The 27145-nt window shown below is 34.5% G+C and overlaps 1 protein-coding gene across 8 annotated transcripts in view; it reads left to right on the top strand.

Annotated features, from left to right (window-relative positions):
* Positions 1–27145, top strand: part of NPRL3 (NPR3 like, GATOR1 complex subunit) — an 80069-nt gene that overhangs the window by 10691 nt on the left and 42233 nt on the right. For 6 of the 8 annotated variants that reach the window (XM_031945675.1, XM_031945674.1, XM_031945673.1 and 3 more), the window contains exons 3-7: positions 1877–1915; positions 6278–6407; positions 11637–11711; positions 15069–15222; positions 17253–17325. In XM_031945675.1, the coding sequence (XP_031801535.1) occupies positions 1877–1915; positions 6278–6407; positions 11637–11711; positions 15069–15222; positions 17253–17325 (471 nt within the window). Of the gene's footprint in view, positions 1–1876; positions 1916–6277; positions 6408–11636; positions 11712–12167; positions 13997–15068; positions 15223–17252; positions 17326–27145 lie in introns of those variants that run through there. The other 2 variants (XM_012543195.3, XM_031945679.1) reach the window with 2 other exon arrangements.

Genomic DNA, 27145 nt, shown 5'->3' with positions numbered 1-27145 from the left:
CTCTGTGATCTTAGAGATATAGATTCCTCTCTCAAACTGGATGTTTTCTTTGAACACTGAGGACTTGGTGATTCCCATGTTTTATGTCACACCCTTTTACCCTTGAGTGGAGATAATTCTCAACACTGTGAGGCCTGATGAGATAAAGCATGAGTGTCTTTGAAATTGAAGATCCTTAGACTCTGTATTTCTCTTCCACGGTGTGCATGACTCTTTATCGTCAAACCCCTTGTGGTGGTTTTTTCCCCTATTAAAATATCTATGTAAAACAGTAAGACTGAACCAAAACAATCTTTATTTGTTATAACATGATAGTATGTAATGGTAATACTATAATTTTCACTTTGATTTTAGTTTTCTCTAGCAGTGGTCCAAAGTCAGCAAAAATTTTGGAAACTTTCAGACTTTTTTTTTTCCTTTTTCTACTAGATAACCTGAATTTGAGTTGTAAGGGAGAGACTGCATATTCCTAGAAGTATTATATTCAATAAAGCTATACCATCTCAGATCCTTCTCCTATTTGTTTAATTTGGGAATTTCCCAATTGATTCATTCATTCAACATATATTTATTGCATACCCACTGTGTCCTAGATACTACTGTGGAGTTTTGTCTCCTTTGCACTCATTTTTTGAAAGAGTATCCTATCATGAGAAACAGCTGTGTGATGTGGAGTAAGAAGGTCTAGATTCAGATTTTAGCTTTGTCACTTACTAGGTGACTGACAGAATTGTATAATTGTGCTAGAATGTTGCATATTAACAGCTGTTTGAGACTTATAGTCTTAGAAAGTTTCTTATGATGCTGAGCTTTGGTGACTTGATCAGGGCCATGTAATTTTCAGGTTGTCTGCCCTGCTGTGATAGAGGAAGTTTCTTTTACCTTTTGTACTTCGGTTTTGCTGTTTCATGTAGATCCTAGACCAATGAACTCACAGGTCTGAACTCCAGATGAGATCTTAAAATTTATTTAATTGCTGCTATAGAAACTGAAGCCAGAATAATGGAGTTCCTTGCTCGAGATCATACCAAATATTAGTGTCAGAGCCAAGATTTGAACCCAATTTTTCTTGATTTTTAGGTTACTATACTTCCTTTTTTTTGAGTCTCAATTTTTTTGTCCATAAAATAGGGGTAATGTATTCTGTGGCCTAGGATTATCATGTCTCAAGTGAGATAACATGTCAACTATTATTATTATTTGTAAGTTCTTCCTCATTGACAAATTCAGAATATAAAAACGAAAAGACATAATCCTGCAAATTTTGTTAAGCATGTTTTTGGTTATTATGCGTTTTTAATATCAGATTTTTTTTTTCTCAGCAGCTGTGGTTTTGGAGTATCTTCCTAAGTAGCTTTAGAAAGATAGTGGATGTATTACAAATTTGTTATAGGAAGTAAAGGGCTTCAAGGAAAGAGACTGATATTGATAAATATATGTAGTTGCTACATTTAGATAAAGAAATCAAGCTTTTTGAAGAATTAGAACTAATTCCGTACTCTTAACTCTTCTTATATATTACCATCCTGCTTCTCAAATAGGATTATTTTTGTTGGGGAGATGGGTCAGCATATAATTACAGAATTCTCAAAAGAAAACATATTTGTAAGCCTTGTAGTTGAATGTGGGTAATGCTTTTTAAAATATATATATATATATATATAATATATTATTAAAAAATTTTTTTAAAATATATGTTTCTTCCCTCATCAACTGTTTATCTTTGCTTTATAGCAATTAACCCCTAACAGTTTGATACATGTTCCAGTTTTTAATACTTTCTTTAAAAAAAAAAGCCAAAACAATCTCATGTTACTTTTCATGGTTTATTCTGTTGTATTTTTGTTTGGTGTTGATGGTCATATTCCCATTTCAGCGAGCAATGTCCTCTAACTGATGAACAATTGGTTGCAGGGTAAGACCAAAGCATTCTATACTGTCTTTTTGCCTCAACTTATGCTTATTCTTCTCTTTATAATTGTGCTTAATTTCTGATTTTTCACTTGATGTTGATCAATGAACTAACGAAACAACGACAAGCAGCCATCACTTTGATGCTCAGTGCTCAGATCTCCCCAAAGGAAACAGGAGATCCTGCTAACATTTCTCTGCTTTCCTCCAATGCGGACTCTTTTCTCTTCTGAGCCCTGAGGTGTTTAGCTATTGTGTATTTCCAGGAGAGCCCAAGTTGATACCAACCACATTCAAACCCTTAACCAATCTTTTTTGACAAATTTTGGTTGAATGTGGCATCAGGTTTTATTGTCAGCATAATTATGTTGTGGAAGGGGATCAGAGATTATTTCTATATACACATTCCCAGTAGTGTACATTTCACTAGTTAAATTTTCCTCCTGATTTCTTCAGGCATTTTTTAAAGGTACACTTACCATCCAGGTTCTGGGAATTAAGTGGGGTTGATGCCAGTATCTCTGTGACCCTTGTCTTGGCTGCTAAGAAGAGACAAATACTTTTTCTTCTTAGTATTTATAACCAGTTTCTCCTCAAATAGAAATGAATTATGTGACTTCATACATGACAATCTTCATATGGTTTCCCCTGAAGATCCCTCTTACCACAAGTACTGTTTACTTTCTAGGAGCTTGAGGTGATGAAGTTGGAAAGCAAAATTTACCCAGTACACAGAGGGATGGTACTGTTCCTATGGTACATAAGATTCAGAGGTGGCACTATTAGACTAGGACACTGCTTTTGGTGGCACCTTTGTTCTCATCCTGTCCATTTTGCTTTTTGCTTCTTGAGATGTCAAACCAAACTAGGATGCCAGGATGAATTAGTGAATTAGTGGGCATGTAAGTAGCCTGGCTTTTTTCCCCCAGGCAGGCTATTTTGTTTTCTCTATGGATATTTTGCCCATATTTCTCATTAATTTCACAGTTCCTTGCTGTTGATGGGGTTTTTTGTGTATTGTATAATATTTTTTTTACACTATTGCCCAAATGGCAACTCTTTTTATTTAAAGAGAAGTGGAAATGGTAAAAGATATGTATATTCATTAATTCATATAATCATTCAGCTACTTTTTTACTATTACCCACTTAACACGAATTTTGCCAAAATTGTTTAATAATTTTATTTTATTTGCAGAAATGTGTTATCTCCAAACAGTTTATAAGGCAGACTATGTAAACCCTTTCAGGATATCTGAATATTTATCTGACTTAGTGATTTTTAGGGACTGAATATGTCTTTTTTCTTTTTAAAGGTATGATGACAGAGTAGAAAGAATTTTCTATAACAACAAATTTCGGTTCTTCTATATTACATTTAATCTAGAGAGACCCATTTAAATCAGAGTCCCATCTAAAGCAAAGTTATTTAAAATATGGTCTTGAAAATGACATATATTAAAAAGACTAATGCCCCCTGCTATACTCTTTGCTTCAATCTAGACTCTGGAGAAAGTACTTTTTCTTGGACTTCTTGAATATATTGTTTGTACCTTGTAGACACAGTTTTGGGTTTATAGGAGGTGTAGCTTTCACAGTTTATATCTGGTTCATTTAAAATTTTTGTAAATATTGAACTAAATACAGTTGCTAAAAAAAAATAGTTTTAGTTGCCCTTTAGCAGCCTAGAGTAGCTGCTTTAGTTTAAGAGTGAAAGGTCTTTATGGAAAAGCTAAAAATTTGAGGTACACTTCCTATACTCAACACCCAAATTCTTCTTGCAAAATTATATCTAAGTAGCACAATTTTGGGGAAAAAAACTTTCTAGAATGAGATAGAATTAATTTTATTAGCTTCTCCCTCTGTCTTCCTCTAGCCACCTACTGGTAGAGAAAAGAGGTTATTCACTTGTGCAAAATAAATATTTGATCAGTTTCTAGTACCTAAACTCCACCTCTACTTTGGTTGTATATCATGAGCCTGAAAGTGGGAGTACTTTTAAAAGTAGACCCATTTATGATACCTTTCTCTAGCCCTGTGGATAAATTATTTAACCTCTTAGCCTAAATTTCCTCATCTGTAAAATGGAGAGGATAATACCACCTGCCTCACAGGGTTGTTATGAGAAAAGTGCTTTGTAAATTGTAAAGCCTATACAGATGATTGCTGTTATTAATATTTTGTCCTCATCCAGGATGGGAACTTTCATTAAAGGCTGGTCAAGAGCCCTTAAAGCTTTCTGACCTTGAAAGGTGTTTTGCTTTGTTCCTTTGCAAATTTTCACCATTTTTTTTTTTTTTTTAACATATCCAAAGACTCAGTATTTTCATGTGGAAATTCTGTCTGGTTCATTTGATGGTGAAAGAAATAAATATTAGTACTTAATTCTATATTTCTGATCTTTCCAGTTATAGATGAACCCGTGAGCAGTTCAGGATCACTCCAAAACAACCTCAGATCTGCCATTAGGGAACCCAGACTTTTAGTGCTTCCAGAACTTATCTGATCTTCTGAAGGTCCTTGAAAACTTTTTAGACCTGTTATGCTGTAGGCCAGGACTGACCTAAATATGAAAAGAATTTTTGAGCAATTGTCCTACTTGCTACATTTCTTTCCGTATATTATTCATAGGTAGAGAGATTATGTTCTACTGAATATAGGTAACATCCCATTTTATATATATACACATTGAGAACTGTCTAAATTGTAAAGATATTTGCTTAAAATAAATGAATCATTGATTTAGAATTGAGAATCCTTTTTATTATAAAACAATTTAACTTGTAGAAGTAGTCCAAACTAAATAAAACATCAGTTCCAAACCTCAGGTAAAATCTATCCAGTAGATTTTTCTATCACAAAAGCAATGTTCAAAGGGACAGAACAACTCTGAAGAATAGTACAGTGATACTTCATGCTGGGTTTGGAGTCAGAAGATCAGAATTCAAGTTCTAACTGTCATTTATTATCTGGGTGGCCTTAGACAAGTCACTCAACCTCCCTTGACTCAGTTTCCTCACATGTAAAATGAGAATATTGGATTAGCGGAGTTTTTAGGTTCCTTTTAGAGCCAAATCTATAAAATCGTACACTATGACAGTTATTAACATTTCACCAAAAGTATTGTATTGATCTTTAAAAATGGATTCTATGGGAAAAATGGATTTTATGATCATTCATTTCTGATGATTCAGATGCCTGGGGCTGGCAACTGGACTATATAAACCTGTAGTTCTTTCCAGTATTGTATTTGTCTCCCCCCAAACAGTCTGATATTAGTATTTCAAAAGAAACAAGAATATATTTGACCTTAATAAAACCAGTTTTACATATAGAGATTTTCAACTTGCCCAGACTACAGAGGTTTTTACTGACAGAAATATTATTTTTTATCTTCTTTAAATTATACAAAGATGCATTCCTATTTTTAAGACCTACATTCTTTTTAGCGGTCTGGGCTACAAAAGATAAAAGAATATAGTAGACACACCCATAAGTTACCCTCATTTCTTTCAGTGATACTGTTATCTGTAATCCTTGCATTAGGGAATTGGGGAAAGTGACATACATATTAAGACAAATATTATGTATAATATTAAGAAAGAAATATACAATCCAGACATGCTATATATCTATATGTGAACTTGCTTATATAGATATACATATATGCATATATAATTTGCTACAAAATAATAACAAAAATTAAAATGTTCTCATTATATTATATTATTTGTGAAGAAAAAAATTAAACTAATACTTAGCAAAGTGTGACTATAATGTTGAATATCAAATGGTTCAATTCTCTTCATTCAGGAATGCTGAAATTTATTGCTGAGTTGAGTGTTGCAGGTGGGGAGAAAGGAGGTGGTTTTCATGTATTCTTTTAAAAAATTATGAAAATCCCACAGTGGCTAATACCTATTCTTCATTTGCTTGAGCAAAAGGCTGCATCAGTAAATAATCGCTTAGTACTATATTAACATGTAGCTCTAGCAAAGTAGTGGCTATTTCCAAATTTTTTTTTTTTTACCTTTTAAAAAAAAAGCAAACTGCAACTTATATTTCTCTCCTGTATTCCACAAAGCATGTCATGAAATGGCAGCATGTGCCTACAATCCTTGCTTCTTAGCATCTTTCATCTTATAATTGTGGTGATTTGAAATATATAATCTTAGGGAAGTTCTTTTAAAAGGTGGATCCTTGGAAATCAATAAAGTTAACAATTGGGCAATTTAATTGGAACTTTAATAAAATAAAAACTAAATGAAGCTCCAGTTTATTATTGTCTGCCTTTTCCCTTTGGAAGCAGTTGGGGTTATGGTGCTATCAATTATTATTGTAATTTTTTTTCCATCTTCTTTTTGAAGATTTTCAGATGTAATTCTAGCAACGATTTTGGCAACTAAGTCTGATATGTGTGGTCAGAAATTTGAGCTGAAGATTGATAACGTGCGATTTGTTGGTCATCCCACACTTCTGCAGCATGCTCTGGGACAGGTATGGTCAACAGCACAAAAGATCATAAAAAATAGATTTTGATGTAGCTATGTCATTCTACTAGTTATTCAGAACATTCTGAAGCCATTTCTGTGAATGATAATATAATCCCTCATTTTACAAATAATATATCTAAAGTACACAGACTTTAGGTGACTTGACAAAGAACTTCCCAAAAAGCAGACAGAAAGTTGAATCCAGGTTTGCTGACCTCTCAAGTCCAGTATACTTGAGGAACCACCTTAAAAAAACAAATATCTAATTATATTGGTATAGTTTGTTTTTTGGATCAGTTTCATTTCCTGTCTTTCCCTTCTCCCTTTCCCAGAGAGCTTTCTCTTACAAGAAAAAATTTAAAAGAGGAAAAAACAAAACAAAACAGTTCAGCAGAACTAACCAATACTGCAGCCAAGTTTACATTGTTCCACATTCACAGTCCTCCATTTCTGCAAAAAAGGGTTGGATATGCATTCTCATATGTCTGAGGCTGTTTGTTCATAATTTACAGCATTCTGTTTTGATTTCTTTGTTCTTAACATTTTTTCATTGTTACAGTCTTTGTTTACCTATTTCTGCTTGCTTTATATAAGTTTGTGGCTTCCCATGCTTCTGTGCATTTTTATAGTCATATTTCTTACATCATAATAATATTCCATTATATTCCTGATGATAATTTGATTAGCCTGTCCTCAAACGATGTCCACTTAACTTTGTCAAAGTTTTGATTCATTTCTACCACAAAAATTGTTGTTATAAAATATTTTGGTGTATTTTGGATTTTTTATCACTGACCTCCTCAAAGTGAATTTGTAGCAATGGAAGCTCTGGGTCAAAGGATAAAGACATTTTAGTCAGTGTACTAGCATTCCAAATTGCTTTCCAGAAAGGTGCCATTTCATAGCTTCACCAATAGAATATTGGTTTGCCTGTCTTTCCACAGTCCTTTCAACAATTACTCTTCTCGATTTGCATTTCTCTTATTATTAAGAGACCATATTCCTGTAAGCAGTGAGGAGAATCTAAATAAATGTTATTTATTAGAAAAATGTTTTTGTAATCTAACCTGCAGGAATTAAAAATAAACCACATTTATTTTTAGTATTGAAAATTAGCAGAGTTATAAAGATCACATGGTTCATTGTAAGTTCACTTCATATGGCATTTAATAGCACTGTTTATAAAGCACTGGGTAAGGCCTTTGAGAAATTAAAAATGTAGCTTAGAAGAAGTCGTTTAATAACTTCAATTTTTACCTCTGGGGATCATCTTCAATTTGGTTATCTTAATTCTATCTTTCTTCTGCTCTGTTTTTATTTAAGAATTATGTAGGTTGGGTAAAAGGTTCTGGGCATTTATTGGACTCAGAATCAGGAAAGTTAAGGTCTAGTCCCAGTTTTGCCACACAATAAATTGTAACTTTATGAGTATGGTCAAGTCATTTTCCCTCTCTGGGATACTTTCCCTATTTATACAATAAGGGAATTAGACTAGATCAGGAATTATTAACCTAAGGTCCTTCAACTTGTTTTTTAAATTATTATTTTTATCTCTTTTATAATAGGTTTTTATTTAATGCATTTAAAAACTTTTTTTTATGATGCTAGGCTCATAGGTTTCACTAGACTGTCAAGAGAATACAGAGCACGAAAACAGTTAAGCTCTTTAGACTGATCTTTAAGTATAGTTCCAGCTCTTATAGTCTATGCTTCTATGATTGGGCACTTCCCATCAGAAAGTGTGCACAGGTGAATGAATAATCACCAAGTGTCCCATCTAGTCACAAATTTTTGATGAAATTCTACCAAGAGAATGATCTTCCTCTGATGATTCAAAAATTGGAGGGTGTGTTTTGTTTACAGTTATCTTTTCTTAGAAAAAAAGTTTCATTGCTTCTGTCTGGCAGTATGTGATAAAAAGCCTTCTATGGCCGTGCTAGAGTTTTTGTACCACCTTGTGGTAGCACTTGACCATGAAAATGACCATTTTATTTCTAATAAGTTGCCATGTCTAAAATAAATCTGCCTGGCAGATGCCAATTGGCTCCTCTGGACCCTTACAGTGATTTTTCTGTTTAGGGACAAATGGTGATTAGTAGTCAAGAGCAGCAGAGTTAAAGGATTAGAGTAGAGGTACAGGTTGAGGGTGAGATGTAGAAAAATGATAAAGGACCTATTTAGTTCAAGAAACATTTATTAAGCACCTGCTATGTGCTGACTTTTACACAATCAAAGATCTAATGAATAGTGCTTTATAATTATGTGCTTTATGAATAGTGCTTTATAATTATGATTATATAGTTCCTTATAAATTACAAAGTACTTGATCTTATTTGATCCTCATAATAACCAAAGTTGATAATATAGTATTCCCATGTAAATAATATTGAAGGTCAGAGAAGTATATTAATTTGCCCAAGGTCACTCAATGAGTAAATCATAAACATGATTTGAATCCAGTTCTCATTATTCTAATGTCATTGGTTTTTCTACTACACCATTGCTGCTATCCTGAAAGATTGTCTTAATTCTATCTTTCATTCTTTTTCCTTTTTTTATACATCTGTAAACTATCAGTGATATATTTGAATTTTCAATTATCTGAGGCAATAAGAACTGGTAATAACTGAGATAAGGAAAGTATAAGAATGATCATAATATATATATATATATATTTTTTTTAATAAGATCCATTTAATTCAGATTTTATTTACATATTTATTTTTCTTGGTATAGTTTATTTTTTAAGATCTAATGACGTCAGATTTCATTTATGTGTTTATTTTGTCTTAGCATAGTTTAAAAAAATTTCTCCAACTAATAAATTGTATGTTCTTTTAAAAAAAGAATCATTTTTCAGTCTTCCTATATCTAATTGATTCATCCCTCATTAAAAGAAAAATTAATTAAAACCCAGTCAACAAAGTTCTTCTGATTGTAAATATTCTATATCGGCAAACTACTTAAATCCAGGGAGGAGCCAGGTGTTTCCTGCTCTTTTTTTCTGGGACCAAGATTGGCATTGCAGATCATCAGGGTTTCACAACATTTTTGCTATTCTTAATATTATTGCAATCATTGCATATATTGTTTGCTTAGTTCTTTTTTCTATTTCTGTTCAGAGTAGTCTTCTTAAGTTTTTTTTTTCATATTTGTCATTTCTTATAGCACATTACATTATATTTAAATGACAGTTTGTTCACACATTTCCTAGTCAGTGGATTTTTATATTGTTTCTTTGAACTTCCACACAGTGCTGCTAGTAATATTTTATTGTGTATGGAACCCTTGTTTTTTTTAATTAACTTCCTTTGGATTTATGTCATAGTGGGATGACTGAATCAGAGCATAAGAATTAAGTTTATTTGCTTTCTTTATGTAATTCCAAATAGTTTTCTAGAATGGTTGGACTAATTCACAACTAGTGACAGTGTGTTTGTGAGACTGTTTCCCCATGACTCCTCCAACATTGAGCAATTCTGTCTTAGATCATCTTTACCAATTTAATGAGCAAGATGAACCCTTGAGAGTTATAGTAATTTGCATTTCTCTTACTAATAACTTATTAGTCTGCATTTGATTTTTGGAAAACTTCCTATTCCTTTAACCATTTATTTAGGAGAATAACTTTTAGTTTTACATATTTATATCGGTGCCCTATTTTATACATGGGATAGGGAATATACTTGTAATTTCACTGTTATAACTCACAGTTGAAGAAATTTCTCTACCAACGCAGATTGGCATCTTTCCTGCAACTTAAAGAATTAGTTGTCTAGGGCACTGAGAAATAAGGTGACTTGTCTGGTGTCACCCAGCCTCTGTATGTCAGAAATGTGACTTGAACAGAGTTTTCTAACTCCAAGGGTAGTTTTATAGCCATGGCTCTATGCCTGTTATGTTAGGGAAGATGAATTTAAATAAGGTATTATCCTTGTCCTCTTGGAGTTGACAGTTGAACTAGAGGACATAAGACATTATATATATATATATATATATATATATATATATATATATATATATATATATACATTATTTAATAAGTGCCTGCAGTCAGGTTCAAATCGTACTTCAAATGTTTACTAGCTGTGTGATGTTAGAGCAGTCATTTAATGGCTTTGTGTCTCAGTTTTTTCATCTGTAAAATGAAGGGACTGACATCATTGACCTTTAAGATTGTATGATATTTTGATGCCAGACTTGTATTTGAGCAGAAAACTTATTTTAAAATCTTTGTCATTCAGTAATTCTTCCTGGCTCTTTTCAATGTATGAGACATAAAATTCTAAATAAAGATAATCCGATCATGTTTGATGGATTTGTCCACATTATTATGGTGGTTGTAGTGACCTGGATACAGCAGGGTAGTGTAGTGGAGAAGCCTCGGATAGCTAGTCCCAGCTTGGTCATCAGCCAATTTTTTTTAACTGTATAAGTCACTTGAGGAATCTCTCAGGGCCTCAGTTTCCCCATTTAAAAATGAGCAGTTGGACTAGATAATTTACAAGATCTCTTCTCATAATATTCTGTAATCTAAATGTTTTTGAGAAGAACTGTGGTGGAGAGGCAAAGACACAAATTAGGAACCTGAAGACTCTTATCTTATAGGCCTGTTTTTTTTTTGTTTTTTTTTTTTTAAACTATATTAGCTATCTGACCTTGGGCAAAGTCCTTGCCCTCTGTGATCTTCAGTTTCTTTATGTATTAAAGAGGAAACAAGATCTTTTACAGAGATATAATAATGCACAAAAAGAGTGCTATAGAAATGTAAAGTGCCCTACAAATATAAAGTGTGATAGAGGATTGAGCTATCAGGTAAGCTTATAGGAATAGTACATTTATAGTGTAATACTCAGTGTACCAACAAGAATCCAAAACATGATCTGATTGTATTACATTCATTGTATCTCCAGAACAATCTACAAAGTCAGGGAAGTTCTGTCTGTGTGGTAAAGTGGATGTTGTGATCAAAGCACAGTTCTGTACCATGTCAAATCCATAATAGATTCACCAGTTGAATATAGTAGTGGATAGTCCAGATACAGCATGGCTGGTTTCAGTGATCTCTCACCAGCTCCCTTGTTCCACTGCAGTTTTGACATTTTTCTTTTTCCATTGTGTCCCATTATCAATCAGTGTCCCATTCATCATCAGATTATCTCCTGCTCTATTTTTTTCCTTTGTTTTTTGAAAGTAATTTCATTTACTTAATAGACTTCTGTTTATTTCACAGGTATCCAAAACAGATCCATCTCCAAAAAGAGAGATGCCTACAATGATTCTCTTTAATGTGGTATTTGCATTAAGGGTAAGGTAGTCTTTGTAACTTTTCATATCATCACATACAAATTATTGGGAGTGAAGAAATTTGTGATTTCTTTCTCATTAAGGCTAAACAGAATGAGAGATTAAAACGAGTGACTAAAGGAGAGTCTGACATCTCAGTTCTTAGGGACTAATGCCAGACAGTTTTGTCTTGATATTTTAGATGTTCACCTTCTTGAAGATGAGCCTGAACCAGATGATCTCTAAAGGGCCTTTCTAGTTCTAAGATTCTGTGATTAATAGTAAAGGAGGCTGCCATTCACGTATGGAATGTAAATGTTTTGCCATTAGAAATCATATTACCAGGGCATCTACAAGATGCAGTGGATAGAGCACTGGCCTAAAGTCAGGAGGACCCAGACACTTAGACACATAGCTAGCAAGAATTTGCTAGCTATGTAACCCTGGGCAAGTTATTTAACTGTAGTTGCCTCACACACACACACACACACACACAAAAGGTCATTAGAAATCATATAGTACCCCACTGATCACAAATTTCATAGGAAATGCGCTCTTGTGTTTAATGTAATGCACCTTATAATATCTGTGAGGTGGACATTCAGTCTTTACTGCTAAGCTTCTTATAATACTAACAGCTCATTTCTGTAGCAGTGTGACGTCTATAGAGAACTTTCATTATAACAGTTCTTTGAAATTGGTAGTGTAAATACTATCATCTCCATTTTATAGTTGAGGAAATAGAGTGAATGAGATTAATTGATTTGCACAAGGAGATGTAGCTAGTCAATGCATATTACACACAGTCTCTCTTCAGATTCAGGCCTCCTGTTTCCAAGATCAGTGTACTTTCTACTAAAACAGTGTCCTTACCTCCACTTTTTCACTCTCTGGCTTCTATCCATTCTCACTCTATTTGGGATTCACTGTTGTTCATTCTTCAGGCTTCATCCTTCATGACTAACATTCTCTCCTTCTTGATACTCCTCTCTTGATACAGCAGAGAACGGCCTGGTTCTCTTCCTGTCTCCTACTGGTATTTTACTATTGGTATTCCTTATCCTCATTTGTCAGGTTTGATTCATTATCTTGCATTACCCTCTTTGTAAGATTTTTTTTTTTTTTGTGAGGAAAGCTGTTTGTAACCCTTTCAAGTGCTACAGAAATGTGTTGTTATTTGTATATTAGAGCAGAATGAGAAATGTACTTTCTCCTATGCAGGTTTACTGGCTATGGTATTTTTTTCTAAATTTTTACAAATATTAATTTTATTTTGAGGCTACTGGATTTGTCTTTCAAATTCTTATCTTCTAAGCTCCATAAACCAAAGAATGGATACTATTTAAATTAATTCATATAACATGGAGAAGAAAGTTATTAAAAGAGGGTGGTAGTGATATCCCAGCTGCATAACAAATTATTGCTAAATAATGTCTATCTCACATTGAAGGACCAGTAGTCATGGAGTGCTCTTTAATGATGCCATGTGGGGATGAATTGCTATGCCTGTTTGTAATTCTTGATAAATTTTCTGGCAACTAATTTGTGATGTTTATTTCCTTTGAGACTCTGAAATGTCATATGCCTGATAATTCTCTATTTTCATAAGTGACTTGATGCTGTTTGGGAGCACTGATAGCCCTAAAATTATATAAAAGAGAATAATTTCTTGTAAGAAAGGGAATTTCTGGGTTCATTATATTAATATTTGGTTCAGACTCAGAAGGATTTACTGTACTTGGGGATTGTGTGTGGCTACTTGTGACAGATAAACAGAGTGAACACCTGTTGCAAAGCAAAGAAGGCCCCAAATGTCATAATCAGCAGGATCCATCCTTCTCCTTGTTTCCCTTCCCTCCACTCTACAACTCCCAGTGACTCAGCAGGCACCCTTAGCATTCAGAAAACCTAAGTCATAGTTTGCTCATTTATCTGTTAACTCTAAAGCCTGATGGTCCTTTAAGCATCTCCACAAACATTCAACAGCTGCTGTCTCCACCCTGTCTGACCTGGAGCAGATGCCCCACCCTGGCATGTACAAGGCTGATAGTTTTCAGGTTTTTATGAATAAACATCTCTTAGTACTGAGAAATACCTGTAATTCACCATACATGAATTACAAATGAGAAATAATAATAATAGTGGATATAGGCATAGAGCTTTATGGCTTACCAAGCACTTTATATACATGATCACATTTTATCTTCACAATACCCTGTGGCGTAGTACGAGCATCATTCCCTCCATTTTACAGATGAGGACACTGAAGCTCAGAAGTGAAGGGAATTACTCCAGGTCTCACAGCTAGTAAGTAACAGAGTTAAGACTTGGACCTAACTCTGCATAGTCCAAATCCAGGATCTTTGCTGCTACACTGTAGCTGCTTCTCACACTATAGTGGAAAATGTGGTATAGTCTTAAACCATGTTGGCATATTACATCTTGGTAAAATTGTGTGAAGCCAGGGTAAGATCATCTCTATTGTATTCTTTGATGGAAAAGCAAAATATGAAAAATTAACATTAGGGAAAATTTCTATTCAGTTATGTAATATATCCTGTTTCCTAATATATCCTAGTATTGTATGGATTCATATGTCAAATTATATCCTCAGGGATAATGTTATAAAATAAAAATCATAGCATAAGAGGTAATTAGGCCTCTTTTAGGATTTAAAAAAAAATTATACCAACATTAAAAAGAGGTTGCATTGTAATTCTGTAATTATTTTCTGTTGTACAGAGTTTCCAAGACAGGTAACTATATATAAAAGGGACCCTAAAGATCATCATACTCAAACTGTAAATGAAGCAAGAATACTTTCTACAACATCCCTCACAAGTGATTAGCCAGGTTTGAAGAACAATTCTTGACCCCAACAAGGAAACCCATTTCATTTTCAGGCAGCTCTAGTAATTAGGTATTTCTTTCTTCTATTGAACTGGATCTGAGCCTGTGCAGATCTTTCATTGGATCTAGTTCCTCCCTTTGGGTCCAAACCAAATAATCCCTTCCCACATGAGAAATCTTTAAATATTTGAAGATCTCAGAAATGCTTCCCTTATATCAGCTTTAGGATTAATAATGCTCTTCCCTACAAATTACTTCAGTAGGCTCTTGCATCATTTTGCTTGATTTTATGTCCCATCACTATCCAGATGGCCCTTCTCTGCACATGTTCCAGCTCATCAATGTTTTTCCTAAAATGTAGTGTGAAGAACTGATCACCAGCTTCCAGGGAGGATATAACTTAAGGCAACATGCACCTCCATACATGTTTTTATATATCTGTATATCTGTTTGTATGATACACACACATTTTATTTATAATTACAGTGTGTATATAAAATTCCCATTCAGTGGCTTTTTTACTTTATAGGCCAATGCAGATCCTTCCGTGATAAACTGCTTGCATAACCTATCACGTAGAATTGCCATCGTGTTGCAGCATGAAGAGAGACGCTGCCAGTACCTGACCAGGGAGGCTAAGCTGATCTTAGCCATTCAGGATGAAGTGTCTGCCATGTCTGACAGTGAGTTCTGGTCTCCCACCCCTAGCAGACCTAAAGGGAAATTCTTAACTAGAAGACAGGTCTCAGGTGGAGGAGCAAATCAGATGTGTGTGATGGTTTTTAGTGGTTAGATTAAATATTTCCTAAAATGAGAGGCAACGTGGCACAGTGGGGAAAATCACTAGATTTGGAATTTAGGCCTGGGTTTAAGCCTCAACTTTGTCCACTTTGTGACTATGTGATCTTGGACAAGTCATATCGTTTTTTGTTGGACTTTAATTCCCTCACTTTGGTCTCTTGGGTCCCTTCCAACTTTGATATTGAGTCTAATATTCAATTAGATTATTGAATGAATCTAAAGTGATTAAAACTCCGACTATGCTAGCACATTAATGCTTCAGATAATAGCAGGTTAAGACCCAAGATTCCTAGGGGCTAGCTAGCAAGGAACCTTTTAACTACTTGTGTTTTTTCCTTATTTAGAGATAATTCATTCAAAGATTGACTTGGGGCAATGAATAAAATTTGCTACTCTTATAATAATTAACACACATTTACATAATGGCTTACATATACTTACCTCAGTCAATCCTTATAACACCTCTGTAGAGATGGTAATATAATTATTGTTACTCTTATTTTATAGATGAATAAAATGAAGTGAAGGGATTTACTTCATGTCACACATCTAGCAGAGTTAGGACTTGGACCTAGCTCTGCAGAGTCCAAACCTAAGGATCTTGCCACTGTACTATAGCTTTTCACACCACAGTGGGAAATGTGGTATAGTCCTGAACCATATTGGCATATTACATCTTGGCAAAATTGGATAAACCTCTGTTGTATCCTTTAATGGAAAAGCAAATATGAAAAATTAACATTTAGAGAAAATTTCTATTCAGTTATATCCCTTCTAGAACATATTCTAGCATTGTATGGATTCATAGATCAAATTGTATCCTTCAGTCATAACTATGTAAAATAAAAACCATAGCATGTGAGGGAATTTGCTTCATGTATCTATATAGTTATAGTTATATAATATAACATTAATGAAAAAAAGGTTGAGGCACCATTTTATTTGCTTTATTTTCCACTAACTTGAGATGCTCAGATATATTTTGTCACAATAAGAGTGACAAATCACTTCCTTTTTCTGGGCTTCAGTTTGTTCCTTTAAATTTGAGAATCTTGAACTAGGTGATCTCAAAGATTCTAAGTACTCTATGTGTTGCTGTTTCTTCTAGTGCTCATGTTTTATGAAATTGTCTTTGTAATATTCTATAAATGGTATTGTTTTAAATGAACATGGCAATGCTGCTAAAGCTTCACTGTAGCCCCAGGTACCCCTGGCTATCCTAGTTTGCACTGCAGGACTCTCTTTTCTGAAAATCTCTGACTCTTTATCCAGAAAAGATATTAAGGGAAGGTAGCAAAGTAGGTAGTTGGAAGGAAGCCAGGTTCATTCCCTGTTGGCATCTGGGAGTCTAGTTGACTGCCCTATGCTTCACCTGTTTTATGTTATATCCCTTCTGGTGGCCTGCCTCATTGTGGGGGCATTGGTCAGCTACTGGGCTTAAAAGGCATGTCTTTCATATGAAATACTTACAAATGCTGGTCAGATGAACTCTAATCTCTGTTTAATTCAGGGTTCAAAGTGATCACATCAATAAGGAAGAATAATATTTTATTTTTTTATCAAATAAAATTGTTTTTAAAATTCTTTCACTAGACTGTGGAACATATTCTGCATTTAGAGTCAAAGAAATTTCAGTTTAATCCTAGCTATGTTACTTCTTACTTTTGTGACACAAGAGTGAGCTACTTCAATTCTCTCGGTATCCATTTCAATCTTTGTCCATAAAGGAGGCTGTTAGAATAGAGAATAAATGTTTATGACCCTTCCAGTTCTAAAATCTGTAATACTATGACTGTAAATCATTGAGAATTAAGGATACAAATATCAAAAAAAAATTTTTTAAGTATTCCTATTCTGCTTTTATAAAGGTTTTACTTTGAAAACCTTACTCATTGATTTGTTTTATTCGAAGGTCCACAGTCTCCATTTCATCACATTCTTCCCAAGTGTAAGTTGGCCAGAGATCTCAAAGAAGCTTATGACAGGTAAGCAATTTTCCTCAACCAACTTGAAAAAAAGCCTCATTATTGTCTCTTCAAATTAGTCAGCATCATTTATTTTGCTTGTTACTTGGCCTTTTGGAGTTCTCATTTAAATAGTAGACATTATATATAAGCTTCTACTACCAGAGATGCATGGTTGCTTAATAAGTGCTATTTGAAAAATAGGAAGACCTAGTTTCTAATTTTAGTTTTGCTACTGAGCTGTAGTATAGCCTTAAAGGATACATCCCCTTTTGTCATGTTCCTCTTCTGTAAAATGAAAGGTTTGACTTAGGTATTGGATAAAAGCCCTTCCAAATATACCACATTGTGCTGTGATTCTGATAGCATGGACATTGGAAAACTCTGAACCAGAAGTGAGGAAATCTAAGTTTCTAATCCTTGTTCTGCTCCTATCTATGTGACCTTAAGGACATCACTTAACCTCACTGATCCTCAGTTTCTAATTTTGTAAAATAAAATTGTTGTACTAAATGACTTCTAAGATCACTTTTAGCTCTGACAGTCTATGATTCTGTTTTAATTTAGAAATTTCTCCTGAATTTTGTAGGTAGATTATTAGATAAGATTAATGTTGTACTGCTTTCTCATCAGCTTATCCTCAGGAGGGTTAGTCTTGGCAGCCCAAGAGTTTTCTTGCATAGCAGGACAATTTTGTAGAATAATTTATTTTGATGTCTAAGTTTTTCCTTCTGTTGTAGATATAATTAAACTTCTCTTGGATGGGCAAATGTCTGCACCAAGTTTAAAAGATAATGTAAGAAAGATGTTTAATAAGTATGACTATTTGAATATAAATAGAATATCTAGAGATCTTAGTGAAGCAGTCAAGGGTGATTATTATATTCTTATTATTAATATTTCTGAATATTCTGAATTATTAATGTTCCTAAAAACATTAATATGAATATTTGTAATTTATGAAGTCTTTTCACATTTATTATCTTATTTAAGCATTGCAGTAACCTTATGAGGTAGTAATATTGTTCCCATTTTACAGATGAGGAATGTAAATTGAGATAAGGTCATATTTTCCTATGTTGAGATGCTTTGAAACCACCAATGAATACCCTGGACAGAGATGAATATGGTAGTAATATTGTTCCCATTTTACAGATGAGGAATGTAAATTGAGATAAGGTCATGTTTTCCTATGTTGGGATGCTTTGAAACCACCAATGCATACCCTGGACAGAGATGAATATGGACAGCTCTGGTTTTCCCTGTTTCTTCCAATAATTTCTTTCTGAGGGAAGACCCACAGTAATAGTTTTGAATGTCATTAGCAGGTAACCTTGTTATCTCCTGGCAACCATAGCAGCTGATAAAGTAGGTTATTGGAGTAAGTGAATTCTTAAAGTCACTTTTAGCTTTGGCACTTGGGTACAGATATAAGACCATAAAAGCACCAATGTATATTGAGCTCGTCCTTTAAAAAAAGTTTTATGGTTACATTTTGTGTTTTGTACCATCATTTATTGATGCATCTTTTCACCATCATTACCTGCTCCTTAGGAACATTGCCTTATACAAAGAAAAAAGAATAATGAAAAAATGATTTGCAACCAAGATATTATCTCTTGTTTACAGATCAGGGAAAAGGCAACAACATTCCCAGCTTGTAAACTCTCACCCTTTTACTTAAAAGAGTGATTTACTTCATTTTCTGTTCTCTACAACCAAGATGAGTCATTGCACTTAATCTGACTTCATTGAAATTAATGAGGTCATTGTAATTAATCTGCCTTTTAATGTTGTTTTTGGCTTATAATTGTGCATGTTGTTTTCCAGTTTCTTCTCTGTGCATAAGTTCATAAATGTATTCCCATGTTTCTTTGAATTGTTCGTATTCATTTGTGACTTGCTGCCCAATATTCTGTTTCCTCTCTATAAATACAACCTGTTTAGTTACTCCCCAATTGATGGGCTCCTTTTTTTGTTTCCATTTTTTGCTACAACAAAATATAGCGCTGTGGATTTTTTGGTATACATGAGTTTTTGTTAATGTCATTGGCCTCGTGGGATTTATGTCCAGTAGCATGTTGTCCAAACCAAAAGTTACAAACTAAATTTTTATTGACGTATTTTCTGTATAATTCAACTGGCATTTGGGTTAGTGTGCCTGCTGTCTTTCGACCCCTCCAACACTTCTTTTATTATTTTTGCCAATTTAATTATAAAACAAAAAGAATTTATTAAATTAGAATTTAAGTATTTACTTTGTTTTGGGCACTGGAAACACAAAGACAAAATCAAAAACAGTTCTTATCCTTAAGAAGTGTAAGGAGATGAAACCTCAGAGTAGTTTAATTTGCATTTCTCTTCTTAGTGATCTAGAACTTTTTACATGGTTATTGCTATTTGTATTTCTTCTTCTGAAAACTATTTTTTCATATCCTTTGACCACTTATCTATGGAGAAATGACTCCTGGTCTTATTTATTAAGTCATTTCTCCATGTATCCCCTACTTTTTCTTATAGTTCTTGATCCTTTGAGCTTTTGGAAATAAATGCAGAAGGATTTCAGAGGAGGACTCTCACACTTTTTTTTCCTCATATTTTTCTGGTGCCTTCTGGGGAACCTAGAGTACTCTCTAAATACCTTATTCATCCTCATGTCTTCTCAGGGAGGGAAGAGACAGAGAGATATTATTATCTCTTGTTTACAGATCAGGGAAAAGTAAGTTGCCCCAAATCAAATGGTGGAGTCAAAACAAAGGTCTGATTCCTTGCTAGTGTTGCAGGCACATAGTCTCTCCTTGGGCCTCCTTGCTCCTACAAGAAGCTCTAGGTGGTCCCTGTTGAACCTGGAGACCTGAAACAAAGGAGCTCTTTCCATCATTAACCTATTTGTTGATGTGGGAGATTAGTCTAATTAACCTAAATGAAATCCCCCTAAACTTTGATTTTAGGTCCCATAAATGATGATTGTATATAGATTTTTAACCTCTCCTATAAGCAATAGCTCCTGAGCAATGAGCTTCTGAAAAGCTGTTAGTGTAGTGGAGCCTTTAGGACAGTTTACATTTCATGTTTGATTCAACTTAGTATTTAGTACAAATTAAGTGCAAGACTCTGTGTTTGTCATTGAGGAAAGACCTGGAAAAATCAACCCTCAAAACACACAAACAAAAACTGTAATATATTAGAATCTAATCAGTGCAGAGGAAGGCTCTAGTGAAAACATGCTATGAGAGATGAGACTATGAAATAGAAAACTTCCAGCTGTGGGATGGAGACAGATCAGGGAAAATCTCACAGATGAGGGAGCAGCTGAGCTGAAGTTCAGGAGAAGGAAAGAATTTCAACACATGGAATTTGTCTTCATTACAGAGGTACAGGCTACAACATAACATGATAGAGATTTTCCTGTTTTGGAATTTTTTCCTTATTTTAAGTAATAATAGGCAACTTTTATATAGTGCCTACTTATAATAGGGAGGTAGGTGTTATTGCTACCCTCATTTTATGAGGAAACTGAGGCAGGCAGAGCTGAAGAGACTTGGTCAGTTATGACTAGGAAGTATCTGAAGTCAGATTTTAACTGATGTCCTGATTCCAGATTGATTACTATCCACTGAGCCACCTAGCTGCTCCTTTTACCTTTGTTATCTTCAATATACACAAGAGCACCTGACACATAGCAAGTGCTTAATAAATGCACTTACATTTTGCTTACATACATGTGTGCATGCAAGCATTCATTCATTCATTCGTGAGCCTACAAGCCTTGGGAATGAAGAGGAAGGAAGGGGAAATCAGGGACTTTCAGTGGGCAGAACTGTGAGGTCCTCTCTATCTCACCAAGGGAGCACTAATGGAAGATCTGTGGATCTATAATGCCCCCTTCCAAGTCTATGCTGCCTCTAAAGCTGGGCTCTTATTAAAAATCACATTAACTGAGCATTAGAAAGCCAGGAGACTTCCAGCTTCTTTCTTATTAATTGTTTAATTAATTGATGGTAGAAAAATTAAAGAGATTAAGCCTCTCAGAGGATTCCTCTGTGGGGTTAACTGTTGTGTAGAATGGAGGGCGTGGTGGGGATAGTGACCAAATATAGAATTTCTGGAGGAACCCTCAGCACTTACAGTAGCACAGCGCCATCTAGTGGCAGCCTTCTTGAACTCAAAGTTGAAAATTCACTAAATGTCAAAGGTTACTAGCAGCATTGCAAATTGTTAAACCATGAATCTTAGGATCATTTTACTTTTTTTTTTTTTTTTTTTTTTTTATAATAATAGGTTTTTATTTTTCAAAATATGTGCAAAGATAGATTTCAACATTCACCCTTGCAAAACCTTGTGTTCCAAATTTTTCCTCCTTCTCTCCTCACCTCCTCTTTCTCCTAGATAGCAAGTAATCTAATACAAGTTAAACATGTGCACTTCTTCTAAACATATTTCCACATTTATTATGTTGCACGAGAAAAATCAAAGGATCATAATATTTTAAAGGTGGAAGGGTACTTACAGATTATCTGGTCCAACTCCTTTTTTGTACAGAGGCGGAAACCGAGGCTCAAAGGGATAGTCTGCAATTTGCCTGCTATCACATATGCAGTCCATAACAGAGCCTAAATTTGAACTTGGGTCTAAATCCATGGCTCATTCCACTGTGCAGTGATTTACCTAAATAGGGTAAAAGCCCTCTGTGTTCCCCAAACTGTGTGTTAGGTTCTCTCTTCATCTGTCTACTTCTGAATATGTGGTGTTATCTGTTACTAGGATTCTTAAACTTTTCCCACTTGCAATCCCTTTTTTTCCCTGAGAAATTTTTATGCACCCCTAGGTATATATATATATGCTAGGTATGTAGGTTATAAAATAGGTATACAAATCAAACATTTACTAATAATAAATCATAAATTTATTTTAAAACAATTCTTTGCTATACATATAATTTTACTACTTATTAAATGAAAGCAAATTTGCATACTAATGAGATGGATGTGCTTTTTTATATAACATATAATACATAATGAATTAAATCTTGGTGGACTATTTGATACCTTTGACTGATGCCAGATTTTTTGCAACCTCCACATTCAGTTATGTGAATCCGATATAGGGTTGTGACCCACAATTCATGAAGCTTTTGTCTATTACATGTATATATGTGTCTATGTATTTATATATATGTGCGTGTGTGTGTGTGTGTGTGTGTGTGTGTGTGTGTTACATTTGTCTGTGTTATCTTGAATACTATATATTCTCAATATTCATTAAATGAATTGAAAGCATTAAAGTTTTTGCTGTGGGGATCCTGGGTTATACCAATATTTTGATGGCTATTTTGAAGTACTAGTATTGAGATGAGTTTCCTTGAACCTTGCTGCCAATTAAATCCAAGTTATAAGGGAAAAAATGAGCTCAAACTATTAATAAAGAACCATGATAAACAATAATAGAGCTGCTTTGAGTGTGCACAGGTTTTTGCTGGGGTTCTCTGATAAGCATAAGGTATTAGAAAAGGCAGCATTACATGCTGCTGTCTGGGTGTTATAGGGCCACTTACTTCAACTGGGTCTCTCGAGTTTCTTCATTATAAAATGACTAGGTAAACTCCCAGCTCCTTCCTTTTCTGCATTCTCTTGTGTTCTCCCTGGGGTGATGTGGAGAGGAAAGCAGAGGTTGCTGAACTAGAGAGGAAATATACTTAGGGCATTGATTCTTAGAGGCTCTGTATTTCCTTAGTGCAACTGAGAAAACCTGGTTTGTTCCTAACACATAAAGAAGAGCAAAGTATGGCATTGTAGAAAGAGCACTGAACTCAGAGTCTGAACACCCGATTTGTGTTTGTCCTCATGCTCTGCTGGGTAAGAGGAAGCAAGTCGTCTTAACTTTCTGAGTTTCAGATTCCTCATGAGCAGAAGGAGGATAATGATACTGTTATTACCTGCCTGTCTCTGGCAGTGTTTCATTAACCTTTAAGTTCCATTTTAATGTAAATTATTATTGATTCCTAGATGGAGAAGAATAATAGCTCCCCTTATCCATTTTAAAGTTACTATTGCTTGGGCCTCAATGTCCATGTATATAAATTCCAAGGCATTTGGAAAACAATTCATTTATAAAGTCTCCAAATTAATAAGTTCGGTAGGTTCAGTAGATTTAAAATAAAGAGAATTCTGCTCTCAACCTGGGCTAGCCACTGGAAACTTTCAAATATTATGTGCAGACCTCGTGCTTTGGCATGCGTCTTCATACTTTTGCTTATCTGGATGTACTTGCTTGGATTCCTCATTTCTCTGGTAGATATCAAGTTGAATCTGATTGACCCTCTATCAAAAATTATGCTTCAGGTAAGGATCTTACCTGATCTCTATACTCCCCACAAATTCTATGACTTTGGATCTTCTTTAATCCTTCCAAAATTAGAGCTAAATATTGTGGAACAGGAAATGCATGTGTAGTCAGAGACAACATTATGTTCTAAGGAGATAAGGTAGCATATATAACCTATATCAGGTTCCTTGCCATCTTGAGGAGGAAACAAGAGGGAGAGATTTAGAAATAAAATTTTAGAAAAGTGAATGTTGAAAACTATCTTTACATGTAATTGGAAAAAAATAAAATACTATTAAGTGGGGAGGGAAGGAAGACAAGATAGAGATAAAGAGGTGATCAGAGGGAAGACGAGAGTAAAATCATGTGTTCAGCCTTAGACCATGACATGATTTTGTCATTTTAAATTCCTAAACAAGTTCTGGCTTTGTATTAATGTAAATGCATGTATATGTTTATCTTTGTTTTATAAAACAGATTGGTCAACATAGTGTTGTGATGACCAGTGCTCTGGGCCTTATACACCAGTGCAAAATCATCTGTTGAAGAGCCTTAATTTCCCACTAAATCACCACATTATGAACCAAGGCTTTCAGTATGCTTACATAGTTATTTGAAGGCTTGGATCAACTCCAAGGGGGCCCTTCCTGCCTTTGGCATGTAGTGACAGTTTATTTCTTACAAAGCCTTTTCAGACAATGCCATTAATACCAAAGTGAATGGAAAGAAAAACACTGGGGATCAAAACCAGTTAGGTTATAAAGTCCTGCTCAGAAGGGTGGGTTATAGGCTTTTTAAATGACTGTTAAAAGAGAAAAAAAATTCCCCCTTTCCTCTCTTTTCTCCTCTGCCTTGTGACTCCTTCAGTGTCAGATTTTTCTGTTTACCCTGTTGCTATGAAGAGTTTCAAGGACTTTCTCAGTAGCCAGAGGAGAGTTGAAAATTACATTCTCCTCATTTTTTTATGGTCTGGAGCAATACTTTAATTGGTGTTTCAGCAGTGTTTTGGATGGAGTATAAAGCCTCCAGTTTCAAGGGTGCATTCCTTTTTAGTGCAATATTTGTATGCCATTATCTTCTAGTTCCGAATCTTTTTTGTGGAGGGCAGCTACAGTGCAAATAAAGTACGCAGAAAAAGACAAACTAGGCATTTAATAGCAACTAGGTAGAAATTTAGGTATATCCCTTATTCACAGAGGGGTCTTAATCACATTTTTGTAAGATTCTAGTTTGATTTTTTTTGGGGGGGAAAGGCAATTAAGATTAAGGGACTTGCCCAAGGTCACAGAGCTTGTAAGTGTTGAGTGAAGCTGCATTTAAACTCAGATCCTCCTGACTCCAGGACCAGTGCTTTATCCACCTTGCCATCTAGCTACCCCTGTAGGATTCTGGTTTACAAAGTTTTTTCCTCACAACTACTCATGGAGATATGAAGGTAGGACAAGTTTTATGCCTATTTTACAACTGAGGAAACAGCTTCTTGGAGGTGAAGTCTCCCATAGCTAGTCGGTGGTAGAACTAAAACTCAAACCCAGTTCTTCTAGCCTCTTTCCAAGCCCCAAGCTTGCTCAACTCTGCCAGTCACAAAGAATTGTGACTTCATTTTATCAACAACTTGAAAAAAATGAGTTGGCATTCTTTTAGAGATAGGATAATCCAAAAACAGCACTAAATCTTTTCTGCCTTTTGAATGCTATCTGTAGCTATCTACATATGTGTATGATGAGAAAGAGAAAAAGAAAAAGAAAGAGAAGTGATGGGGTGGAAGGGTATCCCCAAAATCACAGTGGAGTTTTAAGCTTTGATAGCATTGGGACATTTTGTGTGTGTGTGTGTGTAAATAATCATAATAACTGCCACATATAATAGTTCAAGGTTTGCAAAATATTTTATATTGTATTATCTTCTTTGATTTCACTCAACAACTTTGTGATAGGTATTATTTTCTCTATTTTGTACTTGAGAAAACCAAAAGACAGAGAAGTTAAGGGACTTGTCCATGATGTCAACATTCATTCTCTCTTTTAATTTTTTTTTTCTTGCTGAGGAAGTTGGGGTTAAGTGACTTGCCCAGGGTCACACAGCTAGGAAGTATTGAGTGTCTGAGGTCAGATTTGAACTCAGGTCCTCCTGACTTCAGGGCTTGTGCTCTATCCACTGTGTCTAATTTTTGCCTGCCCCTAATTTTTATGTTTTTAATTACATGTAAACAAAATTTTTAAACATTTATTTTCTAAAATTGAATACCAAGTTCTCTTCTACCTTTCCTTATGCCTTCCTTGAGAAGGCAAGCAACTTGATATAGCTCAGTCATGCAAAACATTTCCAAATTAGCTATGTTGCAAAGAAAAACCAGGAATAATAATAAGTTTTTTTAAAAGTATGCTTCAATCTTCATTCAAGCTCTATCCGTTCTTTTTCTGGAAGTAGATAGCAAATTTTATCATAAGTCCTTTAAAATTATCTTGGATTTTTGTATTGCTGAGAATTGCTAAGTCATTCACAGTTAGTCATTGTACAAATTGCTATTATTGCATACAATATTCTTCTGGTTTTGTTCATATCACTTTGCATTAGTTCATTAAGTTTCCAGGTTTGTTTTGAAAGCATCTTGCTCATTCTTTCTTTCTTTTTTTTTTAATTCTTTTTTTAAAATTTTATTTAATAGCCTTTTATTTACAGGTTATATGTATGGGTAACTTTACAGCATTGACAATTGCCAAACCTCTTGTTCCAATTTTTCCCCTCTTACCCCCCACCCCCTTCCCCAGATGGCAGGATGACCACTAGATGTTAAATATATTAAAATATAAATTAGATACACAATAAGTATACATGACCAAACCGTTATTTTGCTGTACAAATAGAATCAAACTCTGAAATACTATACAATTAGCTTGTGAAGGAAATCAAAAATTCAGGTGAGCAAAAATATAGGGATTGGGAATTCAATGTAATGGTTTTTAGTTATCTCCCAGAGTTCTTTCGCTGGGCGTTCTCATTATTTCTTACAGCATAATATTATCCCAATGTAATTTTATACCACAACTTATTCAGTCATTCCCCAGTTGATGGGTATCCTCTCAGTTTTTTGCCGTCATAAAAAAAAGCTGCTATAAATATTTTTGTACATATTGGTCCTTTTCTTTTTTAAAAAAATCTCATATCATGCTGTGCAAGAAAAATCAGATCAAAAGGGGAAAAAAACATGAGAAAGAAAAAAAAAACAAGCACACAAACAATAACAATAACAAAAATGGTGAAAATACTATGCTTTGATCCACATTCAATCTCCATAGTTCTCTCTCTGGATGCACATTGCTCTTTCCATCACAAGTTTATTTGGAATGCCTTGAATCACCACATTGTTGAAAAGAGCCATGTCTATAACAGTTCAATCTAGCTTTTTAACAGAATGAATGAGAATGAAAGAGAAAAGTAAAAGATGTCTATGAGCAGCCAGGTGGCACAGTAGATAGAGTGGGACCTGAAGCAGGAAGACTCCAACCTTATACAT

This window comes from Sarcophilus harrisii, chromosome 1, assembly GCF_902635505.1.
Source record: "Sarcophilus harrisii chromosome 1, mSarHar1.11, whole genome shotgun sequence".
NCBI classification, from domain to species: Eukaryota; Metazoa; Chordata; class Mammalia; order Dasyuromorphia; family Dasyuridae; genus Sarcophilus; species Sarcophilus harrisii.
This window is presented reverse-complemented; position numbering and strand designations above follow the sequence as displayed.